Consider the following 16,689-nt stretch of genomic DNA (forward strand, 5'->3'; position numbering starts at 1 on the left):
AGGAAGGACCCAGGCAGGCAGGGCCTCCACATACCCACCTGCCTACCTGAGGCTGGCCTAGCTGGCTGCCCTGTGTCCCTCCCCTCCCAGGCTCAGAAGGCATCTCTGGTGGGCTGTCCCCTCCCACTTGGCCCCAACCAGCCCCTGCCCACCGCAGCCCGGGACCGGCGCTGCAGAACCACAGCGCTGTTTTGCTCAGTATGAAGTGTCCGCTGCATTCGCCTTAGGTCACGATGTGCTAAGAGCACTTGCAGCAGGAAAGGGCTGGGCGCCTGCCCTCAGGAGGACTGACAACCATGGCCTGCAGCGCAGAAGGTCAAGGTCAAGGTCAAGCTCAGGGACCCTCCAGAACTTGCCTTTGTTCGTGGCTGATCCGGGCATGTGACGACGACTGTGTTGCAGATGGTGAGTGCGATAAAGAAATCAAAGACGTCAGACAGCTCGGGCGAGAGGTGGGCCAGCGGATGCTCCTGGTGCCTCGACACAGCTAGGCTCTTGTCACACTCACTCACCTTCTCCAGCAGCTTCGGGTCAGGCGTGATGTCCTTCTCCTAGGGAGAAAGGGAGGCTGGCAGTGAGTCCCACCCAGTAGTCTGCCGAGGGTCTTGGGGCATGACTATTTAAGGTGCTTTGATTTTATCATAAGCTGTAAACAGAACTTCATCTCTAATATACATACGTGTCGTTTTATAATTGTAAATTACTTACAATTTTAATTGCACAAAATATACATAATTTCTATCTACTTTGTGAAAAACATGCTTCAGCATTGCCCTCTAGTCTTTTCGTTCTACATTTAAATTTTTCATAATCAAAATATTTTATGTACATATTGGTAGTTTCCATTTTCTCCAAAACATTATTAATTGTCTGACGTTTTTCAGGCTTTTAAAAATCATTTAATAACACATTTAAATGGACATGTCATCATTTATTTGACCATCTCTTTATCACTGGATACTTAAATTTCTTTCGGTTTTGCTGATGTAAATTACACATTGATAAACTTCCACACGTAGCAATCCTTGGCTGAATCGCGAAATTGCTAGACGAGAAAGTTTGAATACTTTAAATACTTTTGACTCGTATTGAAAAAGGCTGTCAGGAAACCTTGTTCCAATGCAGCCTCCCTCCTGCCAAGCGTGAGAGCCCCCACTCTGAGGGGACAGCGTCCAAAACTCTCGATCTCCCCTATTGAGATGGCAGCTTCTCCGTGGGTTTAGAAGCACATGAGAGAATGAGGCCACCAGAGTGAGCAAGGGGGATTCTTCCCCTCTGCTGTGCTGGTGAAACACGGCGGAAGTGAAAGCCTCTTTCCGAGGTTATTGCTCACTTCTGCGCCTCTCCCTGCCGGATGAGGGTGGTCCATTAATGTCTGGGCGGCTGACAAGGCCAGGCAGAAAGTATTTGATGGATTTGGGCTCGTCTAATTAAAACTCCCTCGGGAGGGGTTGGCTTTGCTTTTTAGCGGTTGTCATCTTGCCCTGAGGTTTTTATTTGCTTCATTTGGCAGCACCGGCTTCCTCTTTGTCACCCTTTCTGGGTGAGTCGCCAGCAAGCCACCAGCCTTAGAAGCCGTGGCAAAGGGGCCCTGTTAGTGTCTTGGAAAAGACAACGGTGGAGAGAAAGTGTTGGCCAGAAAAGCTTTTGCTGAGTAGAGCCAAGCCGCCCAGCGACAGTGGATTTATAGGATTAAATACAGACACCTTCCACGAGCGGGGGATGGTGAAAATGGAGAAGAGACGTGGCAGCGCCCCAGCAGGAGGCCCCGTACACTCACCATGGGGCTGCTGAAGGCCGTGTGCTTGGACAGCATGCTGGCCCTCTTGGCCTCGGCCCGGCTGCCCGTGCGCCGGTGGGACTTGGTACTCTGGGTTCTGTGCACCACCCGGACACTCTGGTGGCTCCCGATGCTGCCGCGCTGGGACACCGAGCCCCCTCTGGGCACCACCTCCTCCTCCTCCGAGTCAGCCTCCTGGTACCTGGCCAGACGCTGCGCTGTGGGGAGAGGGTGCAGGGTGAGGCATCGTGGGGAAGGCTGGGCGGACAGAACCCATGCAGGGTGTTTTAGGTTCCACGAAGCTTCCGGCAGGGCAGCCCCAGAGGATTCACCACCCTTGCTCTCTAATAGCAAGGGACAGAGAACATCTTCAGTTAGCTGCAACCTGGGGAGGTTGATATTCTCAACTGTTTCACAAATGAGAAGACTGACTTTCATCTCAGAGAACGTAAGGAGCTTTCTAAGGTCGCATGACTTAGGGGAAGGGGAACAGGCTGACGTCCAGCTGGTTTGTTCAGGTAGGGCCCAGGTGTACATGGGGTAGGGTGGCAGGTGGCTGGAGGAGGGAGGCGGGACAGAGGGTGGCAGGCCTTCCAGTCATGCCGGAATGACCGTGCTAACGTGGTGCTGAGCTCCTTGCCCATATGGGCAGTGGGCACCACCTGCCCCTGTCCAGATGAAATGCTGTGGCACGGGGGGCTCACTCTCCTAGACTGCACAGCTTGGACCCCTACAGCCAGCGTTTGGACTCAGCTTTGAAACTCCATCCAAGGGGATCTGGACCGTGATGTCGCTCAAAAGCCCGTAGAGGCCCCTGCTGAGCAAATTCCCCGGGACCCCGTGAACGCGGGGCGACTCCCCTGCAGAGGTGGCTGCACTGCGGCTTCTGCTAACCCATGGCTCTGAACCAGTCTTCTGGGTTTTGCCCAGTGAGGACAGCTTGCTTCGCCGTGGATGAGCAAAAAGAGGACCATTCATGAGCTTTACTCATCAGAACAAGCGTTTCACCAGAACATCCAGCACAGGCACGGCGCTGTGCCAAGTCAAAGCTGCAGGGGCCTGTCGAGAGGCGGGAGAAGGAGATGCCTATGGAGCTGGCCAGCTGCGTGGACCAGGCCCTGTACCGCACACCTCTTAACAGGCCCTCTGTGACAGCTGAGGAAGACGGGGGATAAGAAAGCGGAAGTCACCTGCCCACCGTCACGAGGCCGAGTACTTGCCAATGCCAGGGTTCCAACTCAGGGAGATCCTAATTCCAGGGGCAGATGCCCTGCGGATGTCTCACCAGCTCCTGGGTGACGTCAGCCCAGCGCACCGTAGGCAATGACACACAAAACCTGGACGCATGACTGTCCAGATGAAGTGAGGGGCTGGGCTTCAGCCTCCAGGAGAACGGCCCGGCCCGTCCCACCCTCCCCCAGCAGCGGTCCCGTACATCCGGAGCTCCACGGAGCCATCCTTCAGGGCCCCTCCTTCCCTCGGCGGCTGTGGGGGCCACGGCTGGTGTGTTGGTGTTCTGATTGGCAGTGGCGCCAGGGATGCCTTCCATGCCCTCAGGGAAGATGAGGCCCAGGAGCAGGTAATGTCCCCTCCTAGGCATGCATAGCCGGCCAGCTCCAGGTCATCAGGCTGAGCCGTCAGAGGGGGTACACCCAAGACTTCCACAGCCGGTTCTGGTCCGTGAGCAGAGCTTGGGGTTCACAGTCCATCTGAACCTCTTTATGAGTGAGATTTGGAGAGGTCAGATAGTAAGATAACTGGCTGATGACGCTCCTTGCCTGGGTGCCTGTCAATAGCTGATCCAGACACTTCTCTAAAACACGCTGCTGAGACCCACGTGGTTTCCTTCATCACCAGGAAGCCCCCCCACCGTGTCTTGAGGCAGGGAAACCCTCTGATTTTACGGTAGCATTTGGCAATTGTCAGAATCTTTCTGTAATCTTAGTTGGGATCCTGCCCCAGGGAGCCTGAGCTTCCAACTTTATTATTATCTTTTAAATGTATTATTATTATTACTAAAGGATAAATCAGCATTGTATACATTTACGGGCTGCAATGTGACGTTCTGATATGTTGCCGCATACAACACGGCATGATTAAATCACGCGAATTAACAAATCTGTCACTTTACTCACCTATCATGTTTTTATGGGGAGCAGTTAAAATTTACTCTCTCAGTCATTTTGAAATGTGTAATACGTTCTTATTGCCTCTGGTCACTCGGCTGTGCAATAGATCTCAAAACCTATTCCTCGTGTCTGTCTGAAACTGGGTCTCGGCTTTAAGGGCTGCTGCAGAACCCACTGCCCGGATCTCTGATCCCCTCAGGACTCTGCTGAGTTCTGCTTTTGAGAAGAGCACACAATGCACTGTGCTGCACCAGGTTTAGCAACTATGGGAGGGGAAGGGGAGGAAGGAGGGAGAGGAGAGGAGGGCAGAAGAAGGGAAAAAGGAGGGGGAGGCCGAAGGAGGCTGGTGGGAGGGAGGATGGGCGAGAGGATGGAGCATTGTCACCGATCATTTATTTTGGGTGGCAAATAAAACTTTAAACAAAGTGGGCAATCTCCTCTGCCTTCTGTTTACTATGACTGCTTCACTTTATGTTGAGGAAGACGGTGGCTATCATGATAATCCTTGGTTTTATAAAACTCACAAAAGTGTCAGGTATTCGACAGAGGCCTCCCACCAAATCCTTCTAAAGAGCAGCTTCCTAGTCATGCCCGCTTGCATTCCCTCTGCCCGGTTTTAATTTGCTGTTTCCGTAGCATGCACTTGGCTTCTGTCACAGGCAGGAAATGGACCCCAGGCTGCAGTGCATGGTGCGCACTCCCAAGGCGCTGCAGTCCCAGGCATAGCCGTGGTGGGGACCCTGGTCCGCACCCTCTCCTGGCTGGGGCGGGGTGCTGGCTGCTGGGTTTCGGAAGCTGGTGTCTGCCCAGAGGCACCAGGTTGGAAGGAGGCAGCCACAGATAAGGAAGGGAGAGGTGGGAGTGGGGACCGCTTCAATAACTGGGAGTGAGGCGATTCATCTTTCCAATTCCCAGGGACACTGTTCCAGGGCGGAGAATGAAGCATGAATAGCCAGTGACCTTCTGAGGACTTTATGACTGGAAAATGGACGGGCGACAACAGAGACATCTCTTGGTCCCTTGGTGTGGCAGAGCAAGGGGACCGGATGCCTTGGAAGGTGGCAGAGCAAGGGGACCGGATGCCTTGGAAGGTGGCAGAGCAAGGGGACGGGATGCCTTGGAAGGTGGCACAGCAAGGGGACGGGATGCCTTGGAAGGTGGCAGAGCAAGGGGACCGGATGCCCTGGAAGTGAGCTCCTTGCGGGTGGTTTGCCTGGTTGCTTAGGCGGATGCCTGGCACCCTAGACACTGCAGGAACAGGGCAGGCGGCCGTGCCAGTGCCTGCTCTATAAATAGCACCAGGCTTCAGGCACCTGAGCTGCTCTGACAGCCACGTCTTTATACTCCCTTGAAAATCAGTCATCCCTGAAGCCTGTGGGGTGTGTGAGAGTGTGTGTGTGTCTCCAAGCAGCTCTGGATAGAGCAGCTTTCTGGTTCAGCCCGGTTTGGGAGCCCCACACCTCCAGACTCACCATTTGCATCATGAGAATATTCCACACCAGACACGGTGCATCTTCGGAAAACCATCTTATTCTCTGTCAGAGTGCCAGTTTTATCTGAGAAAATGTACTGTATCTGCCCTAAGTCTTCCGTGATGTTCAAAGCTCGGCACTGCAGCTGCGAGTCTGTTTCTTCGTCATACAACTGTACGTCCTGGTTAATGAAGTACACTTGGCATGCTTTAACAATTTCAATGGAAACGTATAAGGAAATTGGGATCAAAACCTGGAAGAGACAAGGCACACACGATGAATGATCGGGAAATTCATCTATTTAAATAACAAATGACGACAACTGTAAGGAAGTAGGGGCTATACTGTACCTTTAAGAGCTTAAATAGCTTGGTTTAGAGTCAGTATTGGAAAAGCATTAGAGTATTGGCAAAGAGAATAAACTAGGACAGCTTATGGAGCAGCTGCAGGGCAGGGATCCACTATCGTGTCTGGAAGTATGGTACCCATGGCTTGGATAGAAGCAAGCAAGTTGTGCTTGAGAGAGGCTAGGACAGGAAAGAGAGAAAGAGAAAAAAAATCATGGCACAGTCAGTCCTCACAAGCAAGGTCACCTCACACCACACTCCACAGTGGCATTCGACCCCGGGCTTTCCCCGGGCTCCCATCTCCCAGGAGTACAACCCCAAGTTCAGGGGACAGTGCAAACACAGCACAGTCTTTCTTCAGATACCGGTTCTGTGCTCTTTTTGTATTATGCAGAGGAAAGGGAAAGAGGCTTTGAGAAAAATATTCAGTGATGCCTTCATAATTTAAGAACAATTCTCCTCGAAAATAATGTTTACTTACTCATTTATTTTGGTAGAGTAACAGTACTGAACTAACGTTTACAGACTCAGAATATCATCCACAGACTAACTGGGTTCTCCTGGGAACTGAAGTACGTTAATGAAACACCAACTGCCGTCCTGACTCAAGGCTAGAACAAAATTTGCATTTTTTAAAAAACTAATTTAGACAGTTAAATAAGGCCGTTTCCTGTTGTATGAAGCACATGGAAGAGATAGCACAGGTTCCCTCCTAGGCAAAGCCTGAGCCAACGTGCTGTGGTCACTCAGTTCCCAGGAAGGTTGGTGGTGAACTCACTGCCCCCTCATCCTCTGGACTCTGGGACCCTCCCCACTCTTTCACAGACCTTTCTGGGCGTAGATAGCCAGTCGTTGACTGGGAGGTGTCAGGGAGGCGTGCAGATTAATAACATAGTAAGAATAACAAGTGCAGACAAATGCAGTGTGGATGACCTGAACTAAATCCCGAGCAGAAAAAGCACATTTATGGAAGGACTAGTCGGATCTGAAAGAAGTCTGGAGTTTTGTTCAAAGCAAAGGACTAGGCCAGGTGTAGCGGCTCACGTCTGTCATCCCGGCACTTTGGGAGACAGAGGTGGGTGGATCACTTGAGGTCAGGAGTTCGAGACCAGCCTGGCCAACATGGTGAAACCCCGTCTCTACTAAAAATACGAAAATGAGTCAGGTGTGTGGCGTGCCTCTGTAATCCCAGCTACTCTGGAGGCTGAGGCAAGAGAATTGCTTGAACGCAGGAGGTGGAGGCTGCAGTGAGCCGAGATCGCACCACTGTACTCCAGCCTGGCAACAAAGCGAGACTCTGTCTAAAAAAAAAAAAAGAAAAGAAAAAGAAACAAGAAAAAAACAAGAAGCAAAGGACTCAAGTTGGCTTCTTAGCTTTCACAACGTACCATGACGATGTAATATGTTCACATTAGGGAAAACTGGGTGAGGGATGTATGGAAACTCTCTGTAAAATTTATTCAGAAAACTAGATTTTATTTTGGAGTAATTTGAAGATTTACAGAAAAGCTGCCTTTGCAGCTTTTCTGTAAATCTTCAAATTACTCCAAAATAAAATCTAGTTTTTTAAAAAAAGTAACCGAAAGGAAAAACAACAAAAGGAAAACAATGACCCACACCAAACCCTCAAAGTACAAGAATCTTAAGAACAGAAAAGGAAAATTTTGACTGAAAAATCCCCCAAGGAAAGATCCCATAGATGATTTAGGCTGAAAAATAAAAGGCAGAATCCAGGTGGATATATTTGCCAGATGCAGAATTTATAGGAAATTCTGAACAGAGTATGATGATTTTAAGTTCTCTTCATAAAAGTAAAGCAATTATTGTACAATGCTGAGTATTGTTACCTGCAGAACTATTATCATTGTTAAAAATGAGTAAACTGCAGCTGTGACTGGGGATAAGGAGCTTCCATCAGATGTGGGGACATAAAATAATGACTTCTTCTCCTGATACCGCCATATCCACAGTCCATGTCCTGTAGTAATGTTCAAAGAGAAATGTCACTCATCCAATGGAAAAATAAGAACACTGCTAGCGTATATTAAAGCAAAACTTTAATATTTGTTACCTGACGCAAGCACATTTGGTTTTCTTAGTCAGCTTTGCCATGTCGGAAAGCGAAAACACACAATGTTCTTGGCACCTTCGATCCAACTTCAGGAAGGAGGAGGGACTTGGTCTCTTCCTTCCACTGAGAGTGTCCCATTGTTGGTGCTAAGTGGCACCACTTGTCCCAACACAAGCCACCCGTGTGTTGGCAGCTGACAGTATGAGGCACCGAGACGGAATTTCTTAACACGCATCTCACGAAACGCCAGTCTCACGAAATGCACAGCAAAAACAGTCGGTAGGCTCGGACACTGCCATTACTGTCCTCTCCGGAGATCCACAGTTCACATACGGGAGGCTCTGGGAAGCCAACAGTAGCGCACAGTGCCTAATCCACTGGACCCGCACCCGTCTGGTCACGGAAGCCTTTTTCAGGCCCCGTACATCTGTATCTCATGCCACTGGGCTAAGACCGCCTCACACCCACTTGGTGTGGCCCCACATGGAACCTAACTGCTAGCCCCTTCTTACGATTCAAAGCCATGTTTTTGTTTCTCTTTTCATGAAGTTCCCATTAGTAACATTTGTGCTTCTCCAGCTCTTAGCCTTAGTTCGGCACCAGCTGACTGATACTTCTGCCCCTGGAATTACCACCACTGCTGTGATGAAAGCATTCTTCCACTAAGAAATCATCAATTCAGAAAATAACATTACAGTCAGCCCTCAGTATCTCCTGGGTTCCAAATCCATGGATTCAACCAACCGTGGACCAAAAATATTAGGAGAAAAAAATTCTATCTGTGTGTATTCCCTAAACAACACAGTATAACCATTATTTACATGACATTTACATTGTCTTAGGCATTGTAAGTAACCTAGAGGTGACTGAAAGCAGGGGTCCCTAACCCCAGGCTGCGGACTGGTACTGGTCCATGGCCTGTGAGGAACGGGGGGCACAGCTGGAGGTGAGTGGCAGGCGAGTTAGCATTCCCACCTGAGCGCCGCCTCCTGTCAGATCAGCGGCAGTCTTCGATTCTCACAGGAGCACCAAGACTGTTGTGAATTGTGCATGGGAGGGAGGGATCTAGGCTGCACACTCCTGATGAGAAGCTAACTGGTGCCTGACGATCCGAGGTGGAACAGTTTCATCCCTAAACCACATCCCCTGCTACCCCCACATCCGTGGAAACACTGTCTTCCAAAAAACCAGTCCCTGGTGCCAAAAAGGTTGGGGACTGCTGATTTAAAGTCCAGAGGAGGGTATAGGTAGGTTATATGCAAACACTATTCCACTTATCAGGGACTTGAGCATCTGAAGATTTTGGTATGGTGGGGGAGTCCTGGAACCAACCCGCCACGGATGCCAACGGACAGCTATACTCTGCCATGCCCATTCACCCAGGCGTTTCCATGTGGCTTGTGCTGATGCAGGCCGCCCTTGAGTTCAAGTCGGTGAAAAGCCGGGGTTTTAACTTTAGAGTGCTAGCTTTGCATGTTTGGGGGCAGTCCACCGAGCTCACCTGGAGCCCACTCATTTCTTTCTTTGTTTTTTTTTTTTTGAAACAGAGTCTCACTCTGTCACCCAGGCTGGAGTGCAGTGGTGCGATCTCGGCTCGCTGCAACCTCCGCCTCCTGGTTTCAAGCCATTCTCCTGCCTCAGCCTCCCGAGTAGCTGGGACTACAGGCGCCTGCCACCATGCCCGGCTAGATTTTTTTTTTGTATTTTTAGTAGGGATGGGGTTTCACCATGTTGGCCAGCTGGTCACCAACTCCTGACCTCAAGCGATTCTCCCACCTCGGCCTCCCAAAGTGCTAGGATTACAGGCGTGAGCCACCGCGCCCGGCCCCCACTTATTTCCGCTCTGTCCAGGAGACTTACCGACTGCTGAAAACAGAGACATGCAAACAAGCAGCAGGACGCACCAGAGCACGTCGCCGTTCATCTGCCTCTCCAGCTTGCTGCGCTTGTAGCGGGGCCCGCTGTTGTTCAGCAGGGCTTTGGTTTCATGACCTGTTCGGGAGGACAAAGGACACGGCAAGTCAGAGCCCAGAGCTCAGGGACCAGCTGCACGGACGGCATGGAGGGAATTCCACGCCGCCATTCTCTGGTGCTTAGGTGAGAAGCTCGGGCAAAAAAGCAGGGTTTAAAATGAATCTTACTTCCTGTTAGCAGGTCTGAAACTAAATAAAACGAAATTAATCTTATATGTATAATGATTGTGGAGAAAGAAATGGAAAGAAATACACCACCGTGCCAAGAAAGCAGGCTTTGGGTTGAGGTACTATTCAAAGAATTTGTGCTTTTGCTCCTTTCCGTTTTCCTAGTTTTCCAAACTTTCTACAATGGGGATATGTTACGCTTTTTTTTTTTTTCTTTTTTTGAGACAGAGTCTTGCTCTGTTGCCCAGGCTGGAGTGCAGTGGTGCAAACTCGGCTCACTGCAACCTCCCTCTCTTCAGGTTCAAGAGACTCTCCTGCCTCAGCCTTCCTAGTAGCTGGGACTACAGGCGCAGGCCACCACACCCCGCTAATTTTTTGTGTGATTTTAGTAGAGATGGGGTTTCACTCTGTTGGCCAAGCTGGTCTCAAACTCCTGACCTCATGATCTGCCCGCCCGTCTCAGCCTCCCAAAGTGCTGGGATTACAGGCATGAGCCACGGTGCCCAGCCACGTGATTCTTAGGAAGCAGTGAGGGAGAAGGGCTGGAGAACACAGTGCCGCCTGGCGGCAGGTGGTGCCAGGTGCCCCAGCCTACCTGCGTAGATGACGATGCCGACGACTGCGTCCGTGTTTCTGAGGGTGCAGCCCCGCAGCAGTAGGTTTTCTTTATACAGCCCGGCTTTTTTCCCGTTGTCATGTATGCTGTGGAGAGGCGGTTGGCACATGTTACGTGGTTGCAGGCATGTACCTCATGTCTTGGGCGGCACTGCCTTGAGGAAGGCAGGCCCTGGCACGATGAAAGCTTGGGGATGCCGGGATCTGGACTGGGAAGGGGACAGGGGGCCCCGAGGGTGGGTGACTCGCCCTGTGGGTCTCTGCAAGAGCTGAGACGGGACTGCTGCTCAGTAGTCACTGGGCATCCAGACGCAGCTCGAGGGCCTGGTGTTTGTTTGTTTTGCAGATGGAATTGTTTTCACTCCGGGACTGACCACCGCTAGGAAGGGCAAACCCCCAGCCGGCCAAGGAAGGCCTTGCTACGTGGTCTCTGCACATCTCCTGCTCAACACAGGAAACGTTACTCCTAATCACAGCCTCAAGTTGTCACAAAAAAACAAACACCTTTCTACAAAAGGGGATGATATTGGTTTCATTTTTCACATCCTTTTCTCTTACAAGAAGTTATAAAGTTATTAGAAATATTAATATATGTGGTCTGAAATGTGGTAAATTCCATGAGACAATTCTATAAATTCTGTTTTACTGCTATTTAGATTCAGAGGGACAGTCCAAAGCTTAAGCCTGTCCTCCTGGCCCACTAATGACCCAGGCTGGCTGGGCAGCCTTGGGCTAGGATCGCACTGGGACAGATGTGGCCCCGGAGCCAGATGCGCAGGTCACAGAGGGAGGCCTCATAACCGGAACTGTAGCCCAGGCCTGCTATAGTTTCAGGTTTCCAGAACAACAGCAGGGGCCCAGCCTACCCCACCCCAGGCAGGGCCACCAAGGGAGTGCCTTCCAAGAGGCCACTTTTCACACCCACACCTGCTCCACACATATTCCCCACACTCTCACAGCCCAAATGCTTTCTGTGTGGCTCTTAGCGGCTCACCAGGGACCCCTGCAGGGGTTTCCCTCCTGCCAACTCTTAGCCTCCTGACCAGGGAAATAAACCTATGCCCTAGTGAAGAAGAGAAGCTCAACAGTAAAGGCAAGGCTGAAATGCAAGCTGGGAGGATACATTTTCTACAAGTCAGTTATTTACCCACAGCAAGGGTTCCTCGCCAGAGCAGACACAGGGGGGCCGCACAAGGGCTATTCAGCCAATGCTGTGTCTACTGCCCCCTTGGCAATTCCAAGACGGAGTAAGGTTTTCCTTTGAGAGATTCGAGACGGCAAACCACTTTGGCAGCCACAGCACTGACAGCCTGACAGGTATGAGACATCCTTAGGTACAAAACCCTGCTCCACACTTCTGGAGTGAGGAGCCCCCTCCACGTGTCTCCCATGGACTTCTCCAGCGACAGCCAGACAAAGACACCATTGCACTGGGACAGCAGAAAATAACAAATCGTCTCCAAGTTCAGGTTATGCTTATTAAGGACAAATGATAAACTTAATAGAAACAAGAAAAATGGTCTACATTAAATGTTCTTAATTGTGACACTGACTTTTGAGCAACTACTGTGATTTCTGATGAGTCCAAGCCAGACGGAAACCTGGCACTTTATACAGGTGCACTGACACGCCAGAAGCACGAGTGAGCGTGAGGGGACGGGAACGCACTCCAGCGTGAACAGCCCCACATCAGAAAGGCGAGGCTGGAGAACAACATCACCATCAGGTGCCTGGTGCCTGGGCTGGAAGCTGCCTTGGGCTTGTGAGAGAGAGGGGCCTGGCCCAGGGTAGCACAGGCCCAAGGACCACACAGGCACGAGGCTCAACTCCACAAAGATGCACACAAGAACGTCATCCGTCAGCTCCTTCGTCATGGGCTGAACTGTGTCCCCTCAGAATTCAGCTGGTGAAACCCTAACTCCCAGGACTACAGAATATGGCTGTATTTGGAGACAGCATCTTTAAAGAGATCATTAAGTTAAAATGAGGTCCTTTGGACAGGTATGGTGGCTCACGCCTGTAATCCCAGTACTTTGGGAGGTTGAGGCAGATGGATCACTTGAGGTCAGGAGTTTGAGACCAGCCTGATCAACGTGGTGAAACCCCGTTTCTATTGAAAACACAAAAATGAGCTAGACACGGTGGTGGGTACCTGTAACCCTAGCTACTCGGGAGGTTGAGGCAGAAGAATTGCTTGAACATAGGAGGCAGAAGTTGCAGTGAGCCGGGATCATGCCACTGTACTCCAGCCTGGGCGACAGAGCAAGACTCCGTCTCAAAAAGAAAAAAAATGAGGTCCTTAGTGTGGGCCCTACTCCATAGCACTAGGCCCTTCTAAGAAGAGCAGATGAGGCCACAGAGACACACAGAGGGAAGACCATGTGAAAACACAAGAAGACATCTTGCCATTCATAAGCTAATGAGAAAGAGACTCAAAAAGCACCAGTCCTGCAGACAGTTTGATCTCAGACTTCCCAGCCTCCAGAACCAGGAGACAACAAAAGTCTGTTGGTAAAGCCACCCAGTCTGTGGCACTGTTTCGGCCCCCCAAGCACTCACACACATCCTTTAACATTGAATTAAGCCACCTAGAAGGCCTCATGCAGTGCAAGTCCCCAGGTCTGCTGACTCATCAGACCCATGCCTTCCAAATCAGAACTGGATGAGAGAACCGTCTGGTGAGAACACCAGCCATCCACTGAACAGTGCCCCGTGCAGGCTCCATGGGAAGTGGCCGTGTTCGCCTGGTACCTCCTGCCCCGTGTGTCTTCTCAGAAGATACTATGTTTTCCTGACCACACCTGCTGTTGGTAATGGGTCTCGTTCATGTGAGTCCCAGCACATTAAGAAAGGTGAGGGCCCGCAAGCAGGGTGGGAATCTTCCCCTTCCAACACAGCGGTGCAGGGCAACAGTGCTCGGTGTCTCCTCCACGGCCACAGGCAGCAGCGTACAAGCCCGGCACCACGGACAGCAGTCTCCAAGCCAGTTCCCCCGCAGGTCACATCGCCTCCAGCAAGCAGGGTGGGAATCTTCCCCTTCCAACACAGCGGTGCAGGGCAACAGTGCTCGGTGTCTCCTCCACGGCCACTGGCAGCAGCGTACAAGCCCGGCACCACGGACAGCAGTCTCCAAGCCAGTTCCCCCGCAGGTCACATCGCCTCCAGCAACCAGAGCCCCACACCCTCCTCTGCGCGGTACCCAGGTGATGGCTCCACGTTGGCATGGTCACTGGCTGTCCTTGACTCCTCCCTCATTTTTCACATCCATTCAACCTCATCTCCACGTTAACCTTCTCTCTGGCTGTGTCTTTAACCCATGTCTCCTTCTCTCTATCTCCATGCAGCACTGCTGATTTAGGCGTCTGCATTTCTCTTGCTGGAGCCTGCAACACACGCTTGCTGGCCTCGGCTCCACCGGCCTGGGTTCCTCACACAGGCACCGGAGCCATCTTAGCGTGTGTGCGTGTGAGTGTCCCCTGCGGGGTTCCTCACTGCTCCAGCTTGACGCGGGGCCCAGCCCGCTCCACAGCCCCTGCTTGTCCCCTGCGGGGCTCCTCACTGCTCCAGCTTGACGCGGGGCCCAGCCCACTCCACAGCCCCTGCTTGGCCCACGGAAGGGGTGGCTTCTGTGGTTTTCTGCCCCAGCCACCCCCACACAGCACGTTCTGTGGACTCTGTGCTGGCCTCTGCCTGAGGGAGCCCGGCCTTCCGGCCTGGGCTCAGGTTCTGCCGCCTTCAGGGCAGTCCTGCACGCCACACTCCCAGGCCCTCCAGTCAGGCCTGCTGGCAGGATTCCTTCTAAGTCTCTGCTTCCGAACAGGAGCTGCTCATGTCCTATGCATTGCACACCCCAATGCCTACCTCCGAGCTTGGCAAACATCGAAGGCTGCCTGGCCCTTGGCTTTGAGCTGGGTCCATCCAGTGGGGATGACAGGAAGGACACTGGAGGGGTGCCTGAGAGCAAGAAAAGACAGGGAGTAGGCCGGGCACGGTGGCTCTCACCTGTAATCCCAGCACTTTGGGAGGCTGAGGTGGGAGGACTGCTTGAGGCCAGGAGTTAGAGACCAGCCCGGCCAACACAGTGAAATCCCATCTCTACTAAAAATGCCAAAAAATAAAAAAATAAAAAAATGAAATAGCCAGGTGTGGTGGTGTGTGCCTGTAATCCCAGCTACTCGGGGAGGCTGAGGCAGGAGAATCACTTGAACCCGGGTGGTGAAGTTCGCAGGGAGCCAAGATTGCGCTACTGCCCTTCAGCCTGGACGGCAGAGTGAAACTCTGTCTCAAAAAAAAAAAAAAAAAAAAAAAAAAAAAAAAAAAAAAAAAAAAAAAAAAAAAAAAAAAAAAAAAAAAAAAAAAGAAAGAAAAGACAGGAAGTTTATTCCCTGCTCCCTCCTAGAGAGGCAACACTACTGGCTGGCAGTCTCCCCTGACCAGGGCTATGAGTCTCCCCAGGCATCTCCCTGGGCATGAGTCCCCCAGGGCCACTCTTGGCAATGACCTCATGGCAATGACTGTGCAGAGGCTACCAATCCAGTGTCTGCTCTGTCCCCAGTACGTCCCCTACACCCACCCACTCCTGCAGATTAAATGCCTTAGCAAAGAAGTGCCCTTAGCAAGCATCCTTCCTCATCTATATGAATCAGGCTGTTCAGTATGATTCCTAAGTGGATCCTGACTGACATAAGTTGGGAGGAAGGAATGACAGATAATTGCTTCCACTGGCAAATCCTGGGCAGAATTTTCTTTAAAATAATATGTTCAGATTTTTGTTTATCTAACTAAAGTTAAGTATGGAAATTACCAAACTGTTTTGTGCTGATGTTCAATATTTTTAAGATATAAATACGTTAACTAAAGGTGGCAAGGTGAAATTAAAGCATTCCAGTTTGAGTGAATCTAGTGGATGCAGTTTATTTCATGCTTGGTCACTGGCAGTAAGGGCATTTTGGATACAGCCCGCACAAGGCTCCCACCAGACACCAGGTAGGAGGGGGCAGGGACCGTGACAGCTCTGTTGTTAGTGACAGTCCTGCTGCCTTTACTAACCATGGTCTCTGGAGGGTGTCACCCACCAGGGCGAAGAGCCTACCCCAAAATGCAGCTGTGCTCGTGCCAGCCCTATGTGGTTGCAGGAGGCTCTGCAGCTCAGAACCCTGCTCTGTGGGCTAAGAATGGTCACCAAAGGAGAACAGGGCTGGCTATACTTGTATCCGACAAAATAGACTAAGTCGAAAACTGTCCTACAAGACAAAGAAGGGTCAATTATGCAGGAAGACATAACAATTATAAATACGTATGCATCCAATATCAAAGCACTCAAGAATCTAACCAAACATTGACAGGTCTGAAAAGAGCTAGCGAACCGGCGAACCGGCTTTACAAAGTCAAATGGAATTTTACATCCGATGACCAATTAACCAGCCAACCTCTTTGCTTTATTCTTTAGGGGCAAATGCAAATGTTTGATTGGTTTGTGGCTTCAGAGGTGACCGCGTGCCATGAAGTTGACTGTGCATAATCAGCAGGGTCAGGCTGAGCCAGGTCTCCATTCCCAGGAGGCGTCTCTGGGCGATGACACCTCAGGGCAGGGGCTGAGGCGTGAGTGCTGGGAACAGCTGGAGAAGGTGGGGAACGGTGTTACTTCCAGATCCTGACTCTGAAGATTTCATTAGGGTTTAACTATATGAGGATCCTTCCAAAGAATGCAGCCTTAAAGGGCACTCGAATAATGAGGCTCCTAGCACTATTTTTCTGCCAGCTTGAGATATATTTCACAGACTATAACGTTCACTCATTGAAGTTCATACAGTTCTGTGTTTTGTTTGGATTCAGATAGGGTCTCTCTGCTGTCCAGGCTGGAGTGCGGTGTTGTGGTCATAGCTCACTGCAGCCTGGATGCCCTGGGCGTAAGCCATCCTCCCACCTCAGCCTCCTGAGTTTCTGTGATTACAGGTGCGCACCACCACACCAGGCTAACTTCTTGTGTGTGTGATTTTTGTAGAGACAAGGTCTCGCTACATGGTCCAGGCTGGTCTTAAACTCCTAACCTCAAGTGAATCTCCCATCTAGGCCTCCCGAAGGATTACAGGCCTAAGCCACTGCACAGCCTAGCTTTTTTTTCTGTTTGTTTT

The 16,689-nt window shown here is 51.0% G+C and overlaps 1 protein-coding gene across 1 annotated transcript in view; it reads right to left on the bottom strand.

The window, feature by feature from the left end:
• The window catches only part of ATP10A (ATPase, class V, type 10A), a gene marked incomplete at its 5' end in the record, with an annotated part of 182,273 nt that overhangs the window by 35,972 nt on the left and 129,612 nt on the right, over positions 1-16,689 (bottom strand). Inside the window, 6 exons of the mRNA XM_011942871.1 lie at positions 357-551; positions 1,781-1,998; positions 5,382-5,634; positions 7,576-7,706; positions 9,660-9,791; positions 10,536-10,642. Of these exons, the coding sequence (XP_011798261.1) occupies positions 357-551; positions 1,781-1,998; positions 5,382-5,634; positions 7,576-7,706; positions 9,660-9,791; positions 10,536-10,642 (1,036 nt within the window). The remainder of the gene's footprint in view (positions 1-356; positions 552-1,780; positions 1,999-5,381; positions 5,635-7,575; positions 7,707-9,659; positions 9,792-10,535; positions 10,643-16,689) is intronic.

Source organism: Colobus angolensis, unplaced genomic scaffold, assembly GCF_000951035.1.
Source record: "Colobus angolensis palliatus isolate OR3802 unplaced genomic scaffold, Cang.pa_1.0 Scaffold211, whole genome shotgun sequence".
Classification (NCBI taxonomy): Eukaryota; Metazoa; Chordata; class Mammalia; order Primates; family Cercopithecidae; genus Colobus; species Colobus angolensis.